Source organism: Capra hircus, chromosome 16 (assembly GCF_001704415.2).
Source record: "Capra hircus breed San Clemente chromosome 16, ASM170441v1, whole genome shotgun sequence".
Classification (NCBI taxonomy): Eukaryota; Metazoa; Chordata; class Mammalia; order Artiodactyla; family Bovidae; genus Capra; species Capra hircus.
This window is the reverse complement of record NC_030823.1, coordinates 4,078,384-4,097,432: the sequence shown is the minus strand read 5'-3', so window position 1 is coordinate 4,097,432 and position 19,049 is coordinate 4,078,384. Positions and strand designations below refer to the sequence as shown.

Here is a 19,049-nt window from a genome sequence, read left to right as displayed (position 1 = left end):
CTGGAAAGCAAACAGAACAGGCTCTCCATGCTTGATACCCTGTCTCCCATCCTGCAGGTGCAATGATGGGGGACTCCCAAGTAACAGAGTCTCCCCAAGGTCAAGGGGAAGCAAGTGGAGCCAGGCAGGAAGGCGGAAAGGAAAGGAAAGCAAGGGCTCTGTGGGAGTCACGTGCCGCTGGCCAGCCGCCATGCCCATGGGAGAGTGTCCCTTTAAGAGCCCAGGTGTGGGTCAAGCACCACACAGTTTCAGTTTTGGCAGCAGCATCCAGTGTCCCGTCGGAGGCTTCTAGAAACGCCAGGGCTGCGGACTGGTCAGCAAGCGGTGCTCCCGAAGCTGACGGGATAGGAGGAAGGAGCTCAAAGTAAGTGGGGCTGCTCTGGGGTCCCCGAAAGGATGCCATCTGGGAAGGGCCCTCTGCACGCACAACCCCAGTCCCCAAAGAAGGGGATGAGGGGAACGTGGCCACTGCCCGCCTGCCCAAGCGTGTCGTGGGGGAGCTGATGGGCACAAGCCTGGGTGCATCCCAGAGAGACAAAGCAAGGTCCGGGGTGAACGCTCAGCAGGTGGGAAGAAGGGATGTCTGGTCTTGGCACATGGCATTCCGCTCAAAATTTGGTCTCTGAGTTCCCTCCTAATTCCTCCATAATTTACCTGTGACCTTAGGCAAGTCACCTAATTGCTCTCTCAGCCTCTGTTTCCTAATGTGCAAAATGGGCATAAAAATAAGGCCGATCACTTATGGTTGATGTGAGATTCAAATGAAAAAAGATGTGTGAAATCGCTTTGAAAACTCTAGAGCAAAATAACAGTTGTTTTGGTGTTTTCCAATTCAGTTCAGTTATTCCAGGACTATTGAGCACCAGACCAACCCAGATAGGATAATGCCTATGCAGGTCCTGGTACAAGGCGGGTACCCTTCTCGTCCTTGAATATTTCTCCTTTCAGCTTTCTGGTGGAGGCACACGCGGTCCATTTTTCTGGGTTTCGAAGACACCCTGAGATCCTTTCCAACTTCAACCCCACTTTGCTCTCACAGATCCCTGCCACCCCAAGGAATAGTGTGCATCACCGTTTCATCCTGTACCTGAGAAGCTGGGAAAGATGAAGTCCTTCCCAGGAAAGTGAGTTAGGCGGGCAGAGCCCCCTGCCAGGCACAGGCAGCATTCTTCACTCCTCAGGCTCCTGTTGCCTCTGCAGCCAGGAGACCTCAGACACCAGCTCTCTTACCCTGACAGTGCCCCAGGCCAGCCAGGGGACCCTCAGCACAAGCGCAGCTGCTCTGCCAGCTGCATCCCTCACCAGCCCCACTGCGTGCCACTGCCCCAGGTCACCTACGCGGCCGGCGCTGTTTCGCACCACAGCCTTCGCTGGCACTCTCCCCTTCACTAGGGGAATTACAAGCCCCTGAACATCTGGAGTTGGGGTGTGTCAATTCGTGGGTTAGTGCAGAAGGTGGCTGTCTATGCTCAGAGCCGGTTTTGAAACTCTCCATCCATCATTCCTCGCCCTGCCCTTGGGTGTGGTGATGTGGCCGACAGAGCAACGAACCAGGAGCCAGGAGAGCAGCTGGCTCTGTCGTCTCTGCCTGTCTCTTAGGGCCTCTGGACTCTATGGCTTTATTTTACAAACAGCGTAATAGCAGCAGCTTCCAGGTAGAAAACACGCTTTTCCTTGGCTTTCACAGCTTCATCTTCTTCCCACCTGAAACAAACCCAGTGCGAGGTGGGGTAGGAGTCATAAACCTGTGTCACAGTTGAGGAAACTGAGGCTGTGAATTAATGTGAGTGGCATAAGGCCACCCAGCAGGTATAAATGACAACATTTGGATACAGTCATTTTGGTATGGTCATGGGGATATTTTGACATCACCTAAAAAAACACGATACACAACTTTTTAAAAAGTAGCACACGCATGTGCTCAGCAGAGACCCCCGCACCTACGTCTTGCCCCGTCTCTGGGTGGGCGGGGGCTGGGATCCCAAAGACCCTGGCATTGACACAGTGTGATGGACTGGAGAGAAGTTTTGGAGGCCGTGTGTCTGGTTACAGGAAACAAATGTAACCTGCCGTACATATGGTAAGTGCTGAATAAATAGCAGCCATTATTAATTTTCAGGAAGAAATTCTGTTGGCACCTACCCCCTGAGTTCAAACACAGTCTTTTCACAGGAACCACCTTTCCTGTGAAAAGCAGAGAGGAGGGAATTGGACTAAGTTTTCCTCTAAGACTGGATTTCCTGCTCCTGCCCCTTCTGACTGCTTCCTCTCCACTGTAAGACCCTCTGCTGGACAGCGCAGTAACCCGAAACCTTGTATGCTTGATCCAGAGTGCCTGAGTCTGAGCCCCATCCCAGTCACTTACCTGTTGTGTGACTTTGGGCAAGCGTCTTACTTCTCTGGACGGCCACTGTCTCATTTGTGAAATGAGTTTACCCATTGTACCCTACCATCCAAGGTAACTGTGAGGACTAAATGAGTTAACACATGTAAAGCGCCTGAAAGTGACTCCATTGTGCCAGCTAAAATCAGGATCCCTCACTTGTAACCTAGTCCCTGGCACACATCTGCTCTTTCCGGCGTGATAGTCCAATCTGAACAGCTCATCACCCCCAGTCTTCGAAGGATGCTCAGCAAACAGATGTCTGTTCTCTCACTCTGAGACAGGAAAAAGAGAAGACTGTTGATTTTAAAGAGGATGTGGGGAAAGAACTGTTATTTTTAAGCCAGATACCCTACTTAAGACTTTACATATGTCGCCTCATTTAATCCTTATGGTGACTCACTAGACTAGATGCAATTGTCTCCAGTTTACAGATGAACAGTGGGGCTCAATGGATTTAAATAGTCTGCCCCAAATCACGCAGTCCTCAAGTGAGAGAGCCAACAGCCGACCTGAGGAGTCCCTACGCTGCGCTACTCTCTAAGTGCACAGCACTCGTGAGAGTCAAGCGCATAAGCCCCTCAGCCTCCTGTGCTAACAAGTAATTGCAGCCTCTTACAGTGGAAGAGCACTTTACACTATAGGGAGTGCCTCTATATGTATTAACCATCGTCCCCCATCCCAGGGTAGCCCCCCAACTAGACGAGTCAGGGGCGACAATACCCATTTTACAGATGGGAGAGTTGAGCCAGCACATTTTGCCCAAGTGGGAGAGCTCTTCTGGTAGGCTATGACAGAGCAGAACTCAGGACCTCTGAGTCTCTTCCACCCTCCCTCGAGCTACTGTCCCGTGAGCACCCAGAACAAAGAAGGCATTGGGCAAAGTGAGAGAAATCAGCCCTGACTTTGTCCTTCTCAGAGAAAGAATGAGGCCATAACCATTCCCAATCTGATCAGTCTTTTCTGAACAGCTGGTCCTGTTCAGAACAGCCAGACACTCCCCGGAGAGCAAGGCCTCCTGGAGATGGGGAGATGGATCTCAGTTGGCCCTGCCTTCCAGGAGCTTGCCATCTGGTAGAGTAGGTGAGATAAACACCCACAGACCGAGTTAGGATGGGATAGAGTCAGCAACAGGGCTTCCCAGTCTCTGTTGAAAGGCCATCTGAAAATCTACAAGCCTTATTCCCAGAGCTTCGTGAAGCCTGGATTCCATGCGTTGAGTTTCTGCTGAAGTTTTACATGCCTACTTTTGACAGGGATGGGGCCAGAAAGTCTTGAATCTTCCTAGCTCATACCTTCTTTGGAACCTGTGGCTTCTCTCTCCATCTCCCTGCTCTCTGGAGCTTCAGTGACTTTTCTCCAACATTGTCTGTGCTTGAAGATCCTCACATATTCCAGGGCTTACGTAAACTATACAACCTCTCTTACAACCCTGCCTCTCATTACAAGCCTGAGGCCCTCCAAACTCCATGGACTGCGCTCCCTCCCCTAGCAGTGCCGTGGTTTCCAGGCTCACCCTCGTGTGCGCTCAGCCTCTGCATCCACAGGGGAAGAGAGTGATAGGTCCACACGGACTTGAGCAGCGCCTCTCCTGGCCATCAGTCCAGGCCAAGGAGAGCCCCTGCCCCAGCCAGGCCAGCTGCACCCTGCTTCTCTGAGCCCCAAGCTCCCTGCTGCCCCAAGTTCACACTCACAGGAAGTCAGAAACTGCCAACATGGCTTCGAGCCCCCCATGGTGCCTGCTCTCTCTTCCCTCCAAAGCCCCGAGGACCGTGAGAGCCTTAACTGTCCCTCTGCTGTGAGCCAAGCCAGTGACAAGCCCAGAGCTATTGAAGGCCAAGCCAGGCCCTGGTCCAGAAGACCCTCTCCCTCTGATAGAGAAGGAAGCCTGAAACGAGACGAACAAACATGTGACTCCCAACCACGAGAGCTAAAGATCAGCCACTCCGACTGAAGGCAAGCTAGCCAGAGTAATTTTATAAGACGGTTGACTCTATTCTTCAGCAGGGCCTATACCTAGCCCCAACCTGCAATTGTGCAGACATATATTGTGAATATATGAGGGGCAGTACCTTGGTAAAATGAGAATGATCTAGAATATCCCAGCCTGACTACTGAAAATACAACTCCTATTTTAAGAGCCAGGAAAGGTGCCTTCATGCATGATATACTAGCCTACGTATATCTGGGAGAATAGGTCCCTCTGAGCATCCAAGGAGTGATAATAGGGTACCAATTTGATCCCATTCTGTTATAAGTCTTGGGGCCAGAATCTCTCCAACCCTTAGATTTCCTATCTGCCCAGGAAGATATTCTCTATCCCTCGGGTTGCTGTGATGGTGGATAAAGGTCACAAAGCAAAGAAGGTAGCAGAGCATTCTGTGCCCAGTAAATAATATGCTCTCTCTTTCCTTCCTAAAGCAAATCCTTCGAATCCAGCTCCAGCCCCATGGAACTGGGGCCTCCCTGACACCCAAATCTCCCAGGTTTGGGAACAAATATGGTTTTAAGACTTTGAGAGGAAGGGATTTCTAATGATTTGCAAAGCCCAGGGTCTTTCAGCTGAGAGCAGAGAAACTGCGCTTTAAGTGAAGTTTTGAGCAGAGACTTTCTGCTCCTGAGAACGTGGGGGTGTGGGGAGAGTCCAGTCTAAGCGGGGACTGGACTGTGCGCTTCCTACCAAGGTCAGCTTCCACAAAACTTGCCCTCTAGCTCTGCATGCCTGGTGATCTCATCCCTGGTGGGAGGTTATGCAAAGGGTAACTGGACACATGTGAGCATCCTCCCCTACATGGACCTTCACTGCTAGCCAAGCATGTCACAAATGAGAGGCGCCTGGGGAGGAAGTCAGGACCACTGCTTTGGAAAATGTGGCCCCTGCCTGCAGCAAGCCAGGGCAAGTGGCTGTTACCAGTCCAGACTAGGAACTGTCTCCTCCAACTCAGCCTATGGGAAGACCCACTGCAGTCCAGAGAAATATCAGGAAGTTTGCTGATGTCAGGGGAGAACAGAGGTGAGAACCAGAGATCCCCTATTAGTTGGGGCTCCTTAAAGCAGATGGCACGGTGTCCTCCCACCGGCCACTGCACCCAAGCCCAGTGCAAATGGCAGGTGGTGGGACTCTGCAGTGAGCCTATCCCAAGGAGAGGAGAGAGACTTCCCAGCCCTCTGACCCCTGCTCCCACATGGGAGTCAGTCCCACGTCCACCCGGGTGGTCCTGCAGCCAGCTTCGTCCTGAGCACATCCGAGCTGGAGCTGACGCTGGCATTTGGCTAAGGCTGCACGCCAGAGGTTAATCATTGGCCTGGTATGAAAAGTCCAGGGCAATTAACCGGAATCAAGAGAGGCTCAAGCTGCCACCCGACACCCATATTTGTCCCTACCTCCCCAAACCCGCTCCCCCAACTCTTCCAAAGAACTGGATAAACAGAATACCTTTATCTCCACGAGGAAATAAAGAGGTGCTTTGCTGGGAAATTCCCTCACAGAAAAGAAGGAACCCAGATAAACAGCTTTATTGCCTTTGGCTCAAGCTAGCGAAGGGTGTCTCTGGGAGCAGGAGCAAGGCCAAGGCAGGAAGGGGGGCCTGGGAGATGGGTGCCCGCGCTCCCTGCTGCCTCGAGCCTCCTTATCTTTATGGGTGCTCATCACTGCCCAGAACGTGTTAACACACCTTTCTCCTTTCCCCCTCTCAACGTCAAGTCTGCTCCAAAACTGAAAGCCTGGCAAGGCCCATGGGGGAGTGGGGACTTCCTCTTCACCTCCATCCTCCTCTAGGCTGCGGTCAGGGTCCAGAAGACAGCAGGGGTCAGGCCGGGCCCTGGGGCTCTCAACCTTCTCCAGCCCTGGGCTGTGTCCCCAGAAGTGACAAGGTCCACACGTGCGACACCCTCTGAGTGGCCTCACCTCGGATTTTCCATCTTTGTCCGTCAGCCTCAGCAAGCAGGAGGTGGTCACGCCTACATGTTTAACCCTGATCCCATAACGGAGGCTCTGGGAAATCCTGGGCATGTCACTCAGCATCTCACGATCTTGCTTTTTCTTATCCAGGAAGTGGTTGTAATTATATCTGTCCTATCTCATTTAAAGGGAACTTCTAGAGCTCCAGTGAAGTGGTGTAAATGACAACGTTTGAAAAGCAAAGAGCGCTCCACAGATAACAAGAATAAGCACGAAGGATAAGCACCTCACTCAGTTTGAGATGGAATATGGGCAGTGAGACAGACTCAGAGCCTGGACTCTGGGGGTCAGATAAAGCAGGGTTCAGTCTTCCCCACCACCTCCACCCCCACCCTACCGATCCCCACATTTAATCCCTGTGTGGCCTTGAGGAAAGCCCTTAACCTTTAAGCTTTCATTTCCTCCTACGTCAAGTGTAGATAAGGATGCCCGCCTCTTAGGAGTGATAGCAAGCTTAAATGAGATACTGGAGGAGCGTTGTTTCACGGGTACGTCATGGAACGAGCTGCGCAGACCGTTGGCAGTGGCTGTGACCGCGCTGCCTCTCTGCACCTCTATTTACTCGCGTGACAGGCCATAAATTGTGCCAGCCCCCTCCACCTCCCAGGGATGTAGGGAGGGCAGCTGGAGCAGAGAGGTAGAGACACTTCTTGGTAATAACCAATGATCTGGGGAGCTGTTGCTGCTATCTTAAGGTCTAGCCAAGAACGGTGCCTACCCCCAACCCCACGCGGGTGGGGAAACAGAGGAAATGACGCGTGTGTGTCCCTATCCCAAAGGAACTAGCAACTTAGCTGAGAAGACGAAAAGTCTACCTATCCCTGCTAAAGAACAAAAGGCATTGTGGGACGACGGAACTTTGAGCTGTGATGGGAAAGGTGGGGCCATTCACTCTTTGACAGGTTTTATGTCCGTTACTGGAGACGCAGAATCGAACAGGTATTACAGGGGCCAGAAGCTCAGCTAGTCTTGGACGACAAAGGCGTTTCATCCCCTCCTGCCGCTGTCTTTCAGCAACCTCGCAGGACGGTGGCTGGCGGCAGAGACCCACGGGAGCCCCCAGCGATGTCGCGCCTGTTCCTCGCCTGCCTGCTGGCCGTCTTCCCAGGTGCGTCAGCCAGGCCCCGGCCCGCTCCATCCTAGTCCCCTGGGGCCCAGGGATAACGTCCAGGCAAGGCTGGCACCCCCTCGGGGAGCGACCACAGACACTGCAAGGAGGATGGGTGAGCCAGCGCCTGCGCGTCAGGGCTAGAAATGGCACGCTTTCGCGTGTGGCCAAGGGTCTTCACTGGGAACAAGGAAAACGAGAGCTTGACCTTAAACCGAGCCTCACTCTTGAGTTGCTTTGGGGTTTGGGAGAAATGACTTATATTTGTGCCTGTTGACATTTTTACCTGGAAAAAAAAAAGGAAGAAAAGAATCTACAAAATAGTTTAGAAATATAGGGAAATAGCAGATACAAATGAAACAATGCAGCACTCCACAAGGATGGTTTTTAACATATGTATATATAATATACATATGTATAGTATATGTATGCTGCTGCTAAGTCGCTTCAGCCGTGTCCGACCCTGTGCGACCCCAGAGACAGCAGCCCACCAGGCTCCCCCATCCCTGGGATTCTCCAGGCAAGAACACTGGAGTGCGTTGCCATTTCCTTCTCCAATGCATAAAAGTGAAAAGTGAAAGTGAAGTCACTCAGTCATGTCCAACTCTTAGCGATCCCATGGACTGCAGCCCACCAGGCTCCTCCGTCCATGGGATTTTCCAGGCAAGAGTACTGGAGTGGGCTGCCATTGCCTTCTCCGATAGTATATATATAAATATATAAATATAAATATATATAATTATATATAATATATAAATATATTATACCTATTTAAATATATATAAATATGTATATATGCAAGAAATATTATAAATATATGTATACAAGCAAGGAGATCACTAAGTTTGCCATTTGTTTTCTTAATGTGCTTATCATTAATGAATTATGATTAAAATCTTAGAATTGCTTAATAATTGTGCAATGTAGCAATTGCCTAGCTGCAGCACCTGGTAACTAACCTACAGAAGACACATGTCTCAGGAGGAAAAGTTCATGACCTCGGCATGGACTGTCTAGACCCCCTCAGGAGGCTTTCCCTCCGGCAGCCTCAGAAAGCCCCTGTCTCTGCCCCCACAGTGGTCTCCATGAAGAGTCCCATCTTCGGTCCCGAAGAGGTGACCAGTGTGGAAGGCCGCTCAGTGTCCATCACGTGCTACTACCCGGCCACCTCTGTCAACCGGCACACACGCAAGTACTGGTGCCGGCAGGGAGCCAAGGGCCGCTGCACGACCCTCATCTCCTCAGAGGGCTACGTCTCCGATGACTACGTGGGCAGAGCCAACCTCACCAACTTCCCGGAGAGTGGCACGTTTGTGGTGGACATCAGCCATCTCACCCGGAACGACTCAGGGCGCTACAAGTGTGGCCTGGGCATTAGCAGCCGTGGCCTTAACTTCGATGTGAGCCTGGAGGTCAGCCAAGGTAAGGGCTCAGGCTCCTTAGATTTCTGGGGAGAGCGAGAGGGAAGAAGGATTTCCCGAGAGGGCAGGGTGTCCTGGCATGGGGAAGGCTGTGTGTCCATCCGGAGCCTTCCATTTGCACAGTAGAAGGTGGGAATGAGACAGATGGGATCTACTTGGATATGGGGAGGGCGGATGGGCCTCTCTAGGTCTTAAGGGCCTGACACAGTTCTGGTTTTACTGAAGCTCTAGCTTAGAAGAGCATGAGGAGAACAAGTTCTCTCCTCATATTTGTTGCAGGTGGGACCAGAGGTCCAGGACCAGGGGGAGATTCGTAGGCATCCTTAAGCTCTGCTGTTAGAGCACCCTTCACATCAAGACCTCGGCCACCAGACTTCTTTTAACATGTATCTCTTACCTGATCTCCAGTAGTCCCTCGGAAGTCTCTGCGTAAATTAAATGATCAGTTTTTGTCGAAAGACCATAAGATTGGGTGTAACAAATAACATGGGCCCAAGTATCGAGAGGGAACAGAGCAGGGAAAGATGAGTGTCAGCTTGGGAAGGCTTCCTAGAGGGGGCAGCAGAAAAGCTGGGCTTTGGAAGACAGATTCTGATGCTGTCTCTCCGGGAAAGAGGGCCCTCCGGGTGATAAGCGTACCCAGCCCTCATCAGAAACATTGAGGAAGTGAACCGTGTGGAAGGCAGCTCAGCATCCTATGATGCAAGAAAGAAAACCACAACTTGTTCCCCACCCTTCACCCTGCAGATCCTGCCCAGGCAAGTGATGCCCACATCTACCCTGTAGACGTGGGCAGGACCGTGACCATCAACTGCCCTTTCACAAGTGCGAATTCTCAGATGAGAAAGTCCTTGTGCAAGAAGACAGGCCAGGGCTGTTTCCTAATCATTGACTCCACCGGGTATAAGAATGAAAACTATGAAGATAGAATACGTCTCAATATCGCGGGTACCAACACATTAGTGTTCAGCGTTGTCATCAACAGAGTCCTGCTCAAGGATGCTGGGATGTATGTCTGCCAGGCTGGGGATGATGCTAAAGCCGATAAGAGCAACGTTTACCTCCAGGTGCTGGAGCCCGAGCCTGAGCTGGTTTACAGAGACTTGAGGAGCTCGGTGACCTTTGACTGTTCCCTGGGCCCCGAGGTGGCAGATACGGCCAAATTTCTGTGCCAGCAGAAGAATGGGGAAGCTTGCAATGTGGTCATCAACACCTTGGGGAAGAAGGCTCAGGACTTCCAGGGCAGGATCCTGTTCCTGCCCAAGGACAACGGCGTCTTCAGTGTGCACATTGCCAGCCTGAGGAAAGAGGACGCGGGGCGCTACGTGTGCGGGGCCCAGCCTGAGGGTCAGCCCGAGGAAGGCTGGCCTGTGCAGGCCTGGGAACTCTTCGTCAATGAAGGTGAGACCTGAGAGGCAGAAAGGGGAGAGATGGGCAGTCTGCAGGTGAGAGCCCCGCTCGGCCCCTCTGGGTCTATCTGACAGCTTCCGTCCGTTGACCGTATCTGCTCACTGACGCGCCCTGGACCAGATGCTCTGGGGGCAGCACGAGATTCCCAAGGCTGTGCACGATGGCCTCTGCCTTGTGCAATCTCTTAAATCTTCTTCTCTGTTACCAAAGGCCTTTGATGGCCGCCCCTGATCCTTAGGAATGAGGGGAGTGAAGATCCCGACTGTCTGGGTTTCAGAGAGCCGTGGAAGGCACTCTACGTGGAGTCTCCCTGACCCCGGAGCAGGATGGCAGCTCATCCATCACATTCCGGTGGAAGAAGCCTTGGCTTGTGTTGGTCTCATAGCTTTCCCAAGTCAACGCCCCGGCTTCTAAAATCTCCCCTCCAACATCTCTTAGTGCTACTTGTTATTCAGCGTGATCTGGTTGAATCCTTGCCCCTTCCCACCCTGCGAGCACTCTGTAGTGAGTTACTGTCTTGAGAAACTGAACCAGTACTTGAAGTTCGTGGTCACTACGCTTGAGGCTTTCCCATAAGGGGCTCCCATTCCCTGTCCTTCTTTCTCCTTCCAGCTCAGTCCTCACCACCTCCCTCAGCTTCTTCGGTTGCCTGGGACTCTCCCAGAGCCTCAGCTTTAGTTTCTTGAAGATAGACCCTGCTTCTCTTGGACGTGGCCTTTGTGGCCCTCAATAATTAAATTTATCTGTGCTACATAGTATATATTTTAAATCAAACTGTTCTAAATATATTTTCTTAATTTGGAGGAAAAAACCCACCTGGCCATCTTGTGGGACGAGCTAATAATAAAAAGATAAAAACTACCCAGAGGGAGATTTTATAAGAAGCCCAAGGCGAAAGGCTGATGGTCACTCTTTAAATGGCTTCTGTTCTCTGCTCAGAATAAGGTTAGGAAGGAGTAGTGGGGGAGGTCCCTGGAGATGGGGAGAAGGCTCCTGCACCAGGCTCCGTGACATTCGGAAAGGCTTTTTCACTTTCTGAGGTTGGTAAGGGGATTGCTCTACACCTCACTCTCCACCCTGGCTGAGCCCACCGGGAGGAGGCTGCCCAGCCCATGCTGAGTTCTCCCATCCCATCTTTGTGCTTCCAGAGACGGCAATCCCCGCAAGCCCCTCCGTGGTGAAAGGTGTGAAGGGAGGCTCTGTGACCGTATCTTGCCCCTACAACCCGAAGGATGCCAACAGCGCGAAGTACTGGTGTCGCTGGGAAAAGGATCAAAACGGCCGCTGCCCACGGCTGGTGCAGAGCAAGGGGCTGGTGAAGGAGCAGTACAAGGGCAGGCTGGCGCTGCTCGCTGAGCCGGGCAACGGCACCTACACCGTCATCCTCAACCAGCTTATGGACCAGGACGCCGGCTTCTACTGGTGCGTGACTGACGGCGACACGAGCTGGACGTCCACAGTGCAGCTCAAGGTTGTCGAAGGTAAGAGTTGAACTTGGGCAAGAGGGAAGGGAGGCAGCTCCGGGACCCCTCCAGTCAACCACAGCATCACCCCCAGCCACTCTGCCTCCCACCTCCCCCGCCTCCAAGCTGCTGGAGAGAGCCCACCCGTTCATCCTGTAACCAGCACCCTCCCCCCACCTGTTCATACCAGCAACAAACACCCTTTCCTGCCCCCACGCTCTTCAAACCACCACACATAGCAACTCCTGTGATCAAGAGCATCAGCTTCTTTGACAGTCTGTATGGCATCAGCTGAAGCAGAGTTCAGCTCTTTGTACTGAGTCATTGCTGTTGTTCAGTTGCTAAGTCACGTCCAGTTCATTGTGACCCCATGGACTACTGCACACCAGGCTTCCCTGTCCATCAGCAACTCCAGGAGCTTGCTCAAACTCATGTCCATTGAGACAATGATGCCAACCAACCATCTCATCCTGTGTCGTCCCCTTCTCCTCCTGCCCTCAATCTTTCCCAACATCAGGGTCTTTTCCAATGAGTCAGCTCTTTGCATCAGGTGGCCAAAGTACTGGAGCTTCAGCTTTAGCATCAGTCCTTCCAATGAGTATTCAGAGTTGACTTCCTTTAGGATTGACTGGTTTCATCTTGCTGTCTAAAGGACTCTCAAGAGTCTTCTCCAGCACCGTAGTACTGAGTCCAAGAGAACAGATAACAGCAAGGAAACACACAGAAGCCCTTGGCAAGGCCCGTGGTCTGATAGACTGGAATGACTCATAGTGGTCACCAATAATCTATTACATGGTCACATAATTGTAAGTGCTTTTTGTTCAGTACAGTGTATTTATTTAGCATGCAGTCCAAAAAGGAACCGGACTGTGGACAGAGCACCCCCACCCCGGCCCCCAGTCACATGCCTGCAGCATAACCAGGGCCAACCTCTGCACCTGTTTCTCCCTCCCTGCTCCAGGAGAACCAAGCCTCAAGGTACCCAAGAACGTCACGGCTTGGCTGGGAGAAGCCTTCAAGCTCTCCTGCCACTTCCCCTGCAAGTTCTACTCCTTTGAGAAGTACTGGTGTAAGTGGAGCAACGAAGGCTGCAGCCCCCTGCCCACCCAGAACGACGGCCCCAGCCAGGCCTTCGTGAGCTGCGACCAGAACAGCCAGATCGTCTCCCTGAACCTGGACACAGTCACCAAGGAGGATGAAGGCTGGTACTGGTGTGGAGTGAAGGAGGGCCCCCGATACGGGGAGACGGCGGCTGTCTACGTGGCGGTGGAGAGCAGGGCGAAAGGTGAGTCTCCGAGGGCCAGGCCCACGTGCCCCAGGGGACTCCAGAGAAAACTGCCTAAGAACATCTCCATCAAGCGTGGCCCCAGGTTTGACTGTGAGAGGCAGGGGCCAGGGGAGGCCTTATGCCCCTTTCTGGTCTCATTTGTCCTTCCAAAAAGGGCATCCCAAACAGACATACAAACTCATCAAAAATAGTGCATTTGTCAATTAATCTCAGTCTCAGGACAAATCCCACAGTCACCCTTTCAGGCCACCATGAAGCCTGTTCTATATGGAGAGGTCTTCTACATGTAGACATGTCCAAGTCACTGTTACACCATACTCTGCCAAAGTCGGCTCCAGAGAGCCAGATAACCTTCATGCACAAGGTCTGGTAAGGAAAATCTGGGCAATCTCTTCCAGTAAGGCTGCATTTCAAACCGCTTCTAAAAATATCCCATGAAATGTCTTATCCCTAATGAGGGGTATTTTTGTGTGGAGTCATGCTCAGTGGTTAAGTCGTGTTCAACTCGTTGTGACCCCATGGACTGTCGCCCGCCAGGCTCCTCTGTCCACGGGATTCTCCAGGAAAGAATACGGAGTGGGTTGCCATGCCCTCCTCCAGGGGATCTTCCCAACGCAGGGATCGAACTTGGATCTCTTATGTCTTCTGCACTGGCAGGCGGGTTCTTTACTGCTAGCGCCACCTGGGAAGCAGGCACCAGAGATCAGGGATCCCGAACAGGTGTCTCCTGCGTTGGCAGGCAGATTCTTTACTGTTGAGCCACCAGGGAAGCCCAAGGGGTATGTTTAGCGCCTCTAGAAATGAGGTTATGGCAGCTTCCAGTTGTCAGGCTCACTGAGGGACCCCTTGCCAAGCTGCCCCCGACTCTTTGCAACCCCATGGACTATAGCCCACCAGGCTCCTCCGTCCATGGGATTTTCCAGGCAAGAATCCTGGAGTAGGTTGCCATTTCACTGTAGTCAAGAGGCCCTGGGCAAACCCTGTGAAGACTCTCCCGGTCAGCCCTTGTGCACAGCCGGATCTAAGCCCACAGCCTTACAATGGAAGCGAAGTCGGTATGAATAGGACAGAGGTTGTCTGTGACAGGCTGCAGAAGAGCGCAGCTCCCCTGCTTCTACTGTTCTCTGAGACCCTGTCCGAAAAGGCATGAGATCTCCCCACAACCCTAGGATTCCTAATGAAGCCCCGCTCCGCAGACTCCCTAAATTCAAGCCCCTCTCTGCTCTCCCCAGGGTCCCAAGACGCCAAGCAAGTGAACGCTGCCCCTGCAGGGGGGGCAATAGAGTCAAGGGCCGGGGAGATCCAGAACAAAGCCCTTCTGGACCCCAGGCTTTTTGTAGAGGAAATCGCCGTGAAGGACGCTGCTGGTGGGCCCGGAGCACCCGCAGATCCCGGCCGGTGAGGAGGGGTCTGGGGACCCCCACCTGGAGAACATTCGAGAGGCCAAGGACCTGGGGTTGGGTCACCAGGTCCCAGGAAGAGAGCCTGTCTGCCTCTTGACAGTGGGTGCACCCACACCGCCTTGGCCTGTGGTCTCTGCCCTTCTCCTGAGGCCAGGGCGTGGCCCACCCTTCAGCTCCATCTCCCAGTCCTGGGATGCAGGGAAGACCCAGTACTCACTTTTGTCCTGTCTGGGAGGGCTTCTTAGAAGGACGGAGCTTGGGGTACTGTATCCGGAGGAGGGAGTGGATAAATCTGGTTGGCTGGAGCCAACCTGCCAGCCCCTCCTGGGACCCCCAGTGTCCCCTTCAGGGACTAAGTTAACCCTTCCCCCAGACCTGCAGGACACAGCGGGAGCTCCAAAGTGCTGGTCTCCACCCTGGTGCCCCTGGCCCTGGTCCTGGCCGCAGGGGTCGTGGCGATCGGGGTGCTCCGAGCTCGGCACAGGAAGAATGTCGGTGAGTCCCAGGGCGCTGCCTGCCTGCCGCCTGCAGCCTCCAGCCCTCAGTCCTGGCCCCACAGCCCTGAGGGGACTGCCAGGGTCCATCCCCTCTCATCCGCTCGGAGGAAGGGTCCAGGCAAAGTGAGGCGGGGAATGATCAATGCACACATGCCCGAAACTTCCATTCGGTGCTGCCGTCCAAATGCCGTCTCTGGAAGTGCATCTTCAGTCGCTAGCGGGTCTAAGCTCACAGGGAGGGGCTCCGGGAAGAGGATGGCAGGGTCCCGGAAACCTGGGCTTCCAGCCTGCGTGTGAGGACCAGTCAGCTGGGTGGCGCTGGGCGTCCCCTTCATACGTCTGGTGTCCATACGGCTCAAGACAGAGATGAGGATAATCACCTAAAAGGGCTGGTGAGAGGGCAAAACAAGATCCTGTGTCCTGGAAGGTCCCAGAGTGATGAGCAGAGGCCAGGGGCTGCTGGGTCTAGGTTGTCTGTGGACAGGGCCTGGCGGGGAGGCTCGGGTCATTTTCATTCTGGGTCCTCATCAGAGACAGCCGTCAGAGACCCTGTCCCGCTCCAGCCCTCCTGCAGGGATCCCTCGGGGACCTTCCGCCCCCAGCCCTGCACCAACCCCCCTCTCTCCCCGACAGACCGGATTTCAATCAGGAGCTACCGGACAGATATCAGCATGTCGGACTTTGAGAACTCCAGAGATTTTGAAGGACGCGACAACATGGGAGCCTCTCCAGAGGCCCAAGAGACGTCTCTCGGAGGGAAGGACGGTACGCCCCTCCCTGAGGACTGCCCAGGCCCCAGGGAACAAGCATGAGCCCCAACTCTGCCTCTGGAGTGGGAATGGGGGGCCAGGGAGGGCTGATCCCCTCCTCTCCTGCTCTTCACACAGAGTTTGCCACTGCTACCGAGGACACCGTGGAGAGCAAAGAACCCAAGAAGGCAAAGAGGGTGAGGGCAAGGAGGGAGAAGAGGGCATCGCGTGAGGGTGACAAGGAAAGGCAGTAAGGCCTGCAGTTAGACACCGGGAGAAGTCATCTCCAATGGGGGCTGGTGCCAGGACAGGGAAGGGGTGCATCTGCCTGGCTCCAGGGTTGATGTGGCTGAAATCCAGGCAGGAGGTGAGCTGCACTGATGGGCTATCAACAGGAGGAGGGAGGGAGGTGGTGCAGGGGCGTGGGGAGGGAACTGGGGGGGTTGGTGAGGACAGTGACTGCATTAAAGATTCTGGCCATGGTGGGGCAGGCCAAATGGCATTCCCTGGGGATCAGGGAGGTGCTTTTCCCGGGCTGTGGGACTCACAGACTTAGCTCAGCACCCTCGCTGGAGGATTTTTGGGGACTGGCATTTTCACTGGGCCTGGAAGACTTTTGCTCACAGGGGGCCCCTTCCCACCCCAACTAAGATCCATGTCAGTTGAAATCCTACCTACCCTCAGGTCGCAGGTTACCCTCTCCTTGTGTTTCCCTGATCCCGAGGCACTAATGCTTATTATCACTGATGCTTATTATCACATCCACACCCCCTGGCCGTAGTAAAGACCCCAGCATCTGGAACAGTGAGGGGAACATGTCGGTCCGGGAGACAGCGGTCCCCTCCAGGCTGGTGGTGTGCCTCTGAGCTGGTAGAGGAAGAAGCTGTGAACCTCTGTGGCTAATGCCAGCCTGGGTCACCTTGGCCACGACTGTGGGCAGGGCTTCCGGGGACGGGCTCGGGGCCACAGAGATGGTTCTGCTCCACGTGTTGGAAGGAGGTAGTGAGACCGAGGGCGGTATTTTTAGAAGCTGCAGCTTTCCGTTTCTCACGATCAGTCCCTCTAGGTGAGCATGGCGGCTGGGATGAAGCAGGTGGGCGGACACAGCCTCGAGCTGCTTATGACAAGATCGTGAATTTAGGACCCTTAGCGCGTCCCCTCCCCTCGACCCCCACTGTTCCTGAGCCACGGCCTCCAATACTGACTCCTCTCCTGTCACCCCCCCAGTCGTCCAAGGAGGAAGCCGACGAGGCCTTCACCACCTTCCTCCTCCAGGCCAAAAACCTGGCCTCCACCGCAACCCAGGATGGCCCAACAGAAGCCTAGATGGAGCCCTGGGAGCCCCTTCCCTCCGCACGTGGCAATCACGCTCCGAATCACGCTGATCCTCAGGGCCCTCAGCTCGGGGGGCTCCGCTGCCTGCACCCACACCCCGCCTAGGCGTCTCCTACCTGTCCTCAGAGGGTGTGCTGGCCCCTTCTTGGTGGCATCCAAGCCTGGCTTACTTGTTCCTATTGGGGGTGAGGTGATACAAGGAGTTCCCACCTGCAGCTTATTCGAACGAGAAAACTAAAGGTGTGGAGGAGAATTAAGATCGCAGAGGGGCCTCTCAGAAAGAAAAGGGACCGGATGGGTGGGGAGACAACCGCAGAAGGGGGGCCGTTCAGTGCTCCCCTGTCCCCTCATTTGGGGACGTCAGTGCAGCTCTCCCTTCCACCCCATCTCTGCACCTCTCCATCCCCACTCCATCTTCTCTTCTTCTTTCCCTCATTAAAAATGTGCATTTGGTTACTCACTAGATTCCAGGTGCTCTGCTAGGCACTGGGAGAGACAGGCCACAATCCCAGCCAGCAGCCTTCTGGAAACATCACGGGGCCCCTGGAGGCCACAGCTTCTCTTCATGGGCACACTCACTGACATCTCATCAGGTTTCCTCACCTCTGCCTCCACTGGGAGAAATCATAAAAGGCCTGCAGCCCTGAGGCCTTAGGGATTATGCAACACGGGCATCCACACAAGCCACCATCAACACATTCTTACCATTTTACAGGTGAGAAAGCTGAGGTCCTAAGAGGTGAAGAGGTTTGCTCACAGGCAGCAAGTGAGATGTACTAATGTCAAAGCTAGATTTGACACCAGCTGTCTCTAAGGAGGGCCTCTGCTCTCCAGATGAGACAAAATGCCATAGGAAGGAGAAGAAAAATGCAAATAAGACTGGTCTTTCACAGGCCCCACCTCAGGGAAGATACCCTTCCCTGTCTGTCACTCACAGAGACCTAATAGGATAAGTGAATGGTCAAACACTCAAAAAACCCCCAAATTTGAAGAGTTCTGAGTGGAAAGGGAGAAAAAAGGGGGGATTTGATGGTGCCAGGGATGGGCTGATCGCCAAAGAACTAAGGTTTAAGTTTTTTCTTTCCCTTCTAAGCTCTGCACTTCAACTAGCGTCTATGAGCTGGCACTTGCTAACAAATCAAAAATGTAAATTAATTAATAATTAAAGACCATGATTTCCTTCAAGGAGGCTCAGACTGCATTTGTCCCCATACCGTCTGTTCCCCAGGCAACCCTTTCAGAGAAGTTTGCTCTTTTAGGCGCCCCAGGACGCAAGTCTAAACCAGCTTTCCCCTACCTCCAGCGCTGGGCTGAGAGAGGCTAGCAAGTGGCCTGCAAGTGGGACCAAGGTTATCTTCAACAAAAGGATAGTTTGGGGTCTATACCAGTGGTCAAGACCCCAAAGCTCTGTGTTATAGAAGATAATTAAGACTGAAAGCGGGTGTAACCAGCAGTCCTCTTAGACATTAAAAAATATCTTGGTGTGGCATCCGTGGAACACTTGACCTTAAATCTCATACCTCCCTGGGTTTTCCGCTAAGATCAAGAGGCTGTTAATCAAAACTCAGGTAACCAAATGAATAAACTCCCTCCACAGACCATCAGCTAGAGGCCAGCCAGATGATATGTGTTGGGCTTTAGAACAGTTGACCCAAAGTCTCTTGGGGGGCAAAGATTAGATAAAGGATCCCCTTGTTGCCTAAGGACATTCCAAGGTTTTGGTGCTAAACCTTGTCATATCCTGCAAGCACTCACATCACCACTAGACTCTTTCTTAGGGTGTCTGTGTGTAGAAAGTTTCCTGTGGGAGAGAGTTCCTCCTGACCTTCTACCCCACCTGATGTGGGGCAGAACCTGGTCCTGAACGTAACGTTTTCCATGCTATGTGCTTCCCCAGTCTGAGATCTCAGCATTTCGGGAGAATTAAAACTGCACGATGTGTCATAAGCTATCACTGTTTTACCCTCAGGAAGCTGATCTCTGACCCACCAGAGAGTCATGTCTGGGGCAGAGGGCTAAGATACAACTTCT

The 19,049-nt window shown here is 53.3% G+C and overlaps 1 protein-coding gene across 1 annotated transcript; it reads left to right on the top strand.

Annotated features, from left to right (window-relative positions):
- On the top strand, positions 223-18,204 carry PIGR (polymeric immunoglobulin receptor). The gene is made up of 11 exons (XM_005690418.3): positions 223-364; positions 7,359-7,452; positions 8,530-8,874; positions 9,621-10,274; positions 11,432-11,764; positions 12,708-13,031; positions 14,267-14,432; positions 14,811-14,932; positions 15,568-15,699; positions 15,822-15,880; positions 16,911-18,204. Exons 2-11 carry the CDS (start codon positions 7,410-7,412, stop codon positions 17,007-17,009), a joined length of 2,277 nt encoding a protein of 758 aa, XP_005690475.2. The 5' UTR covers positions 223-364; positions 7,359-7,409; the 3' UTR covers positions 17,010-18,204.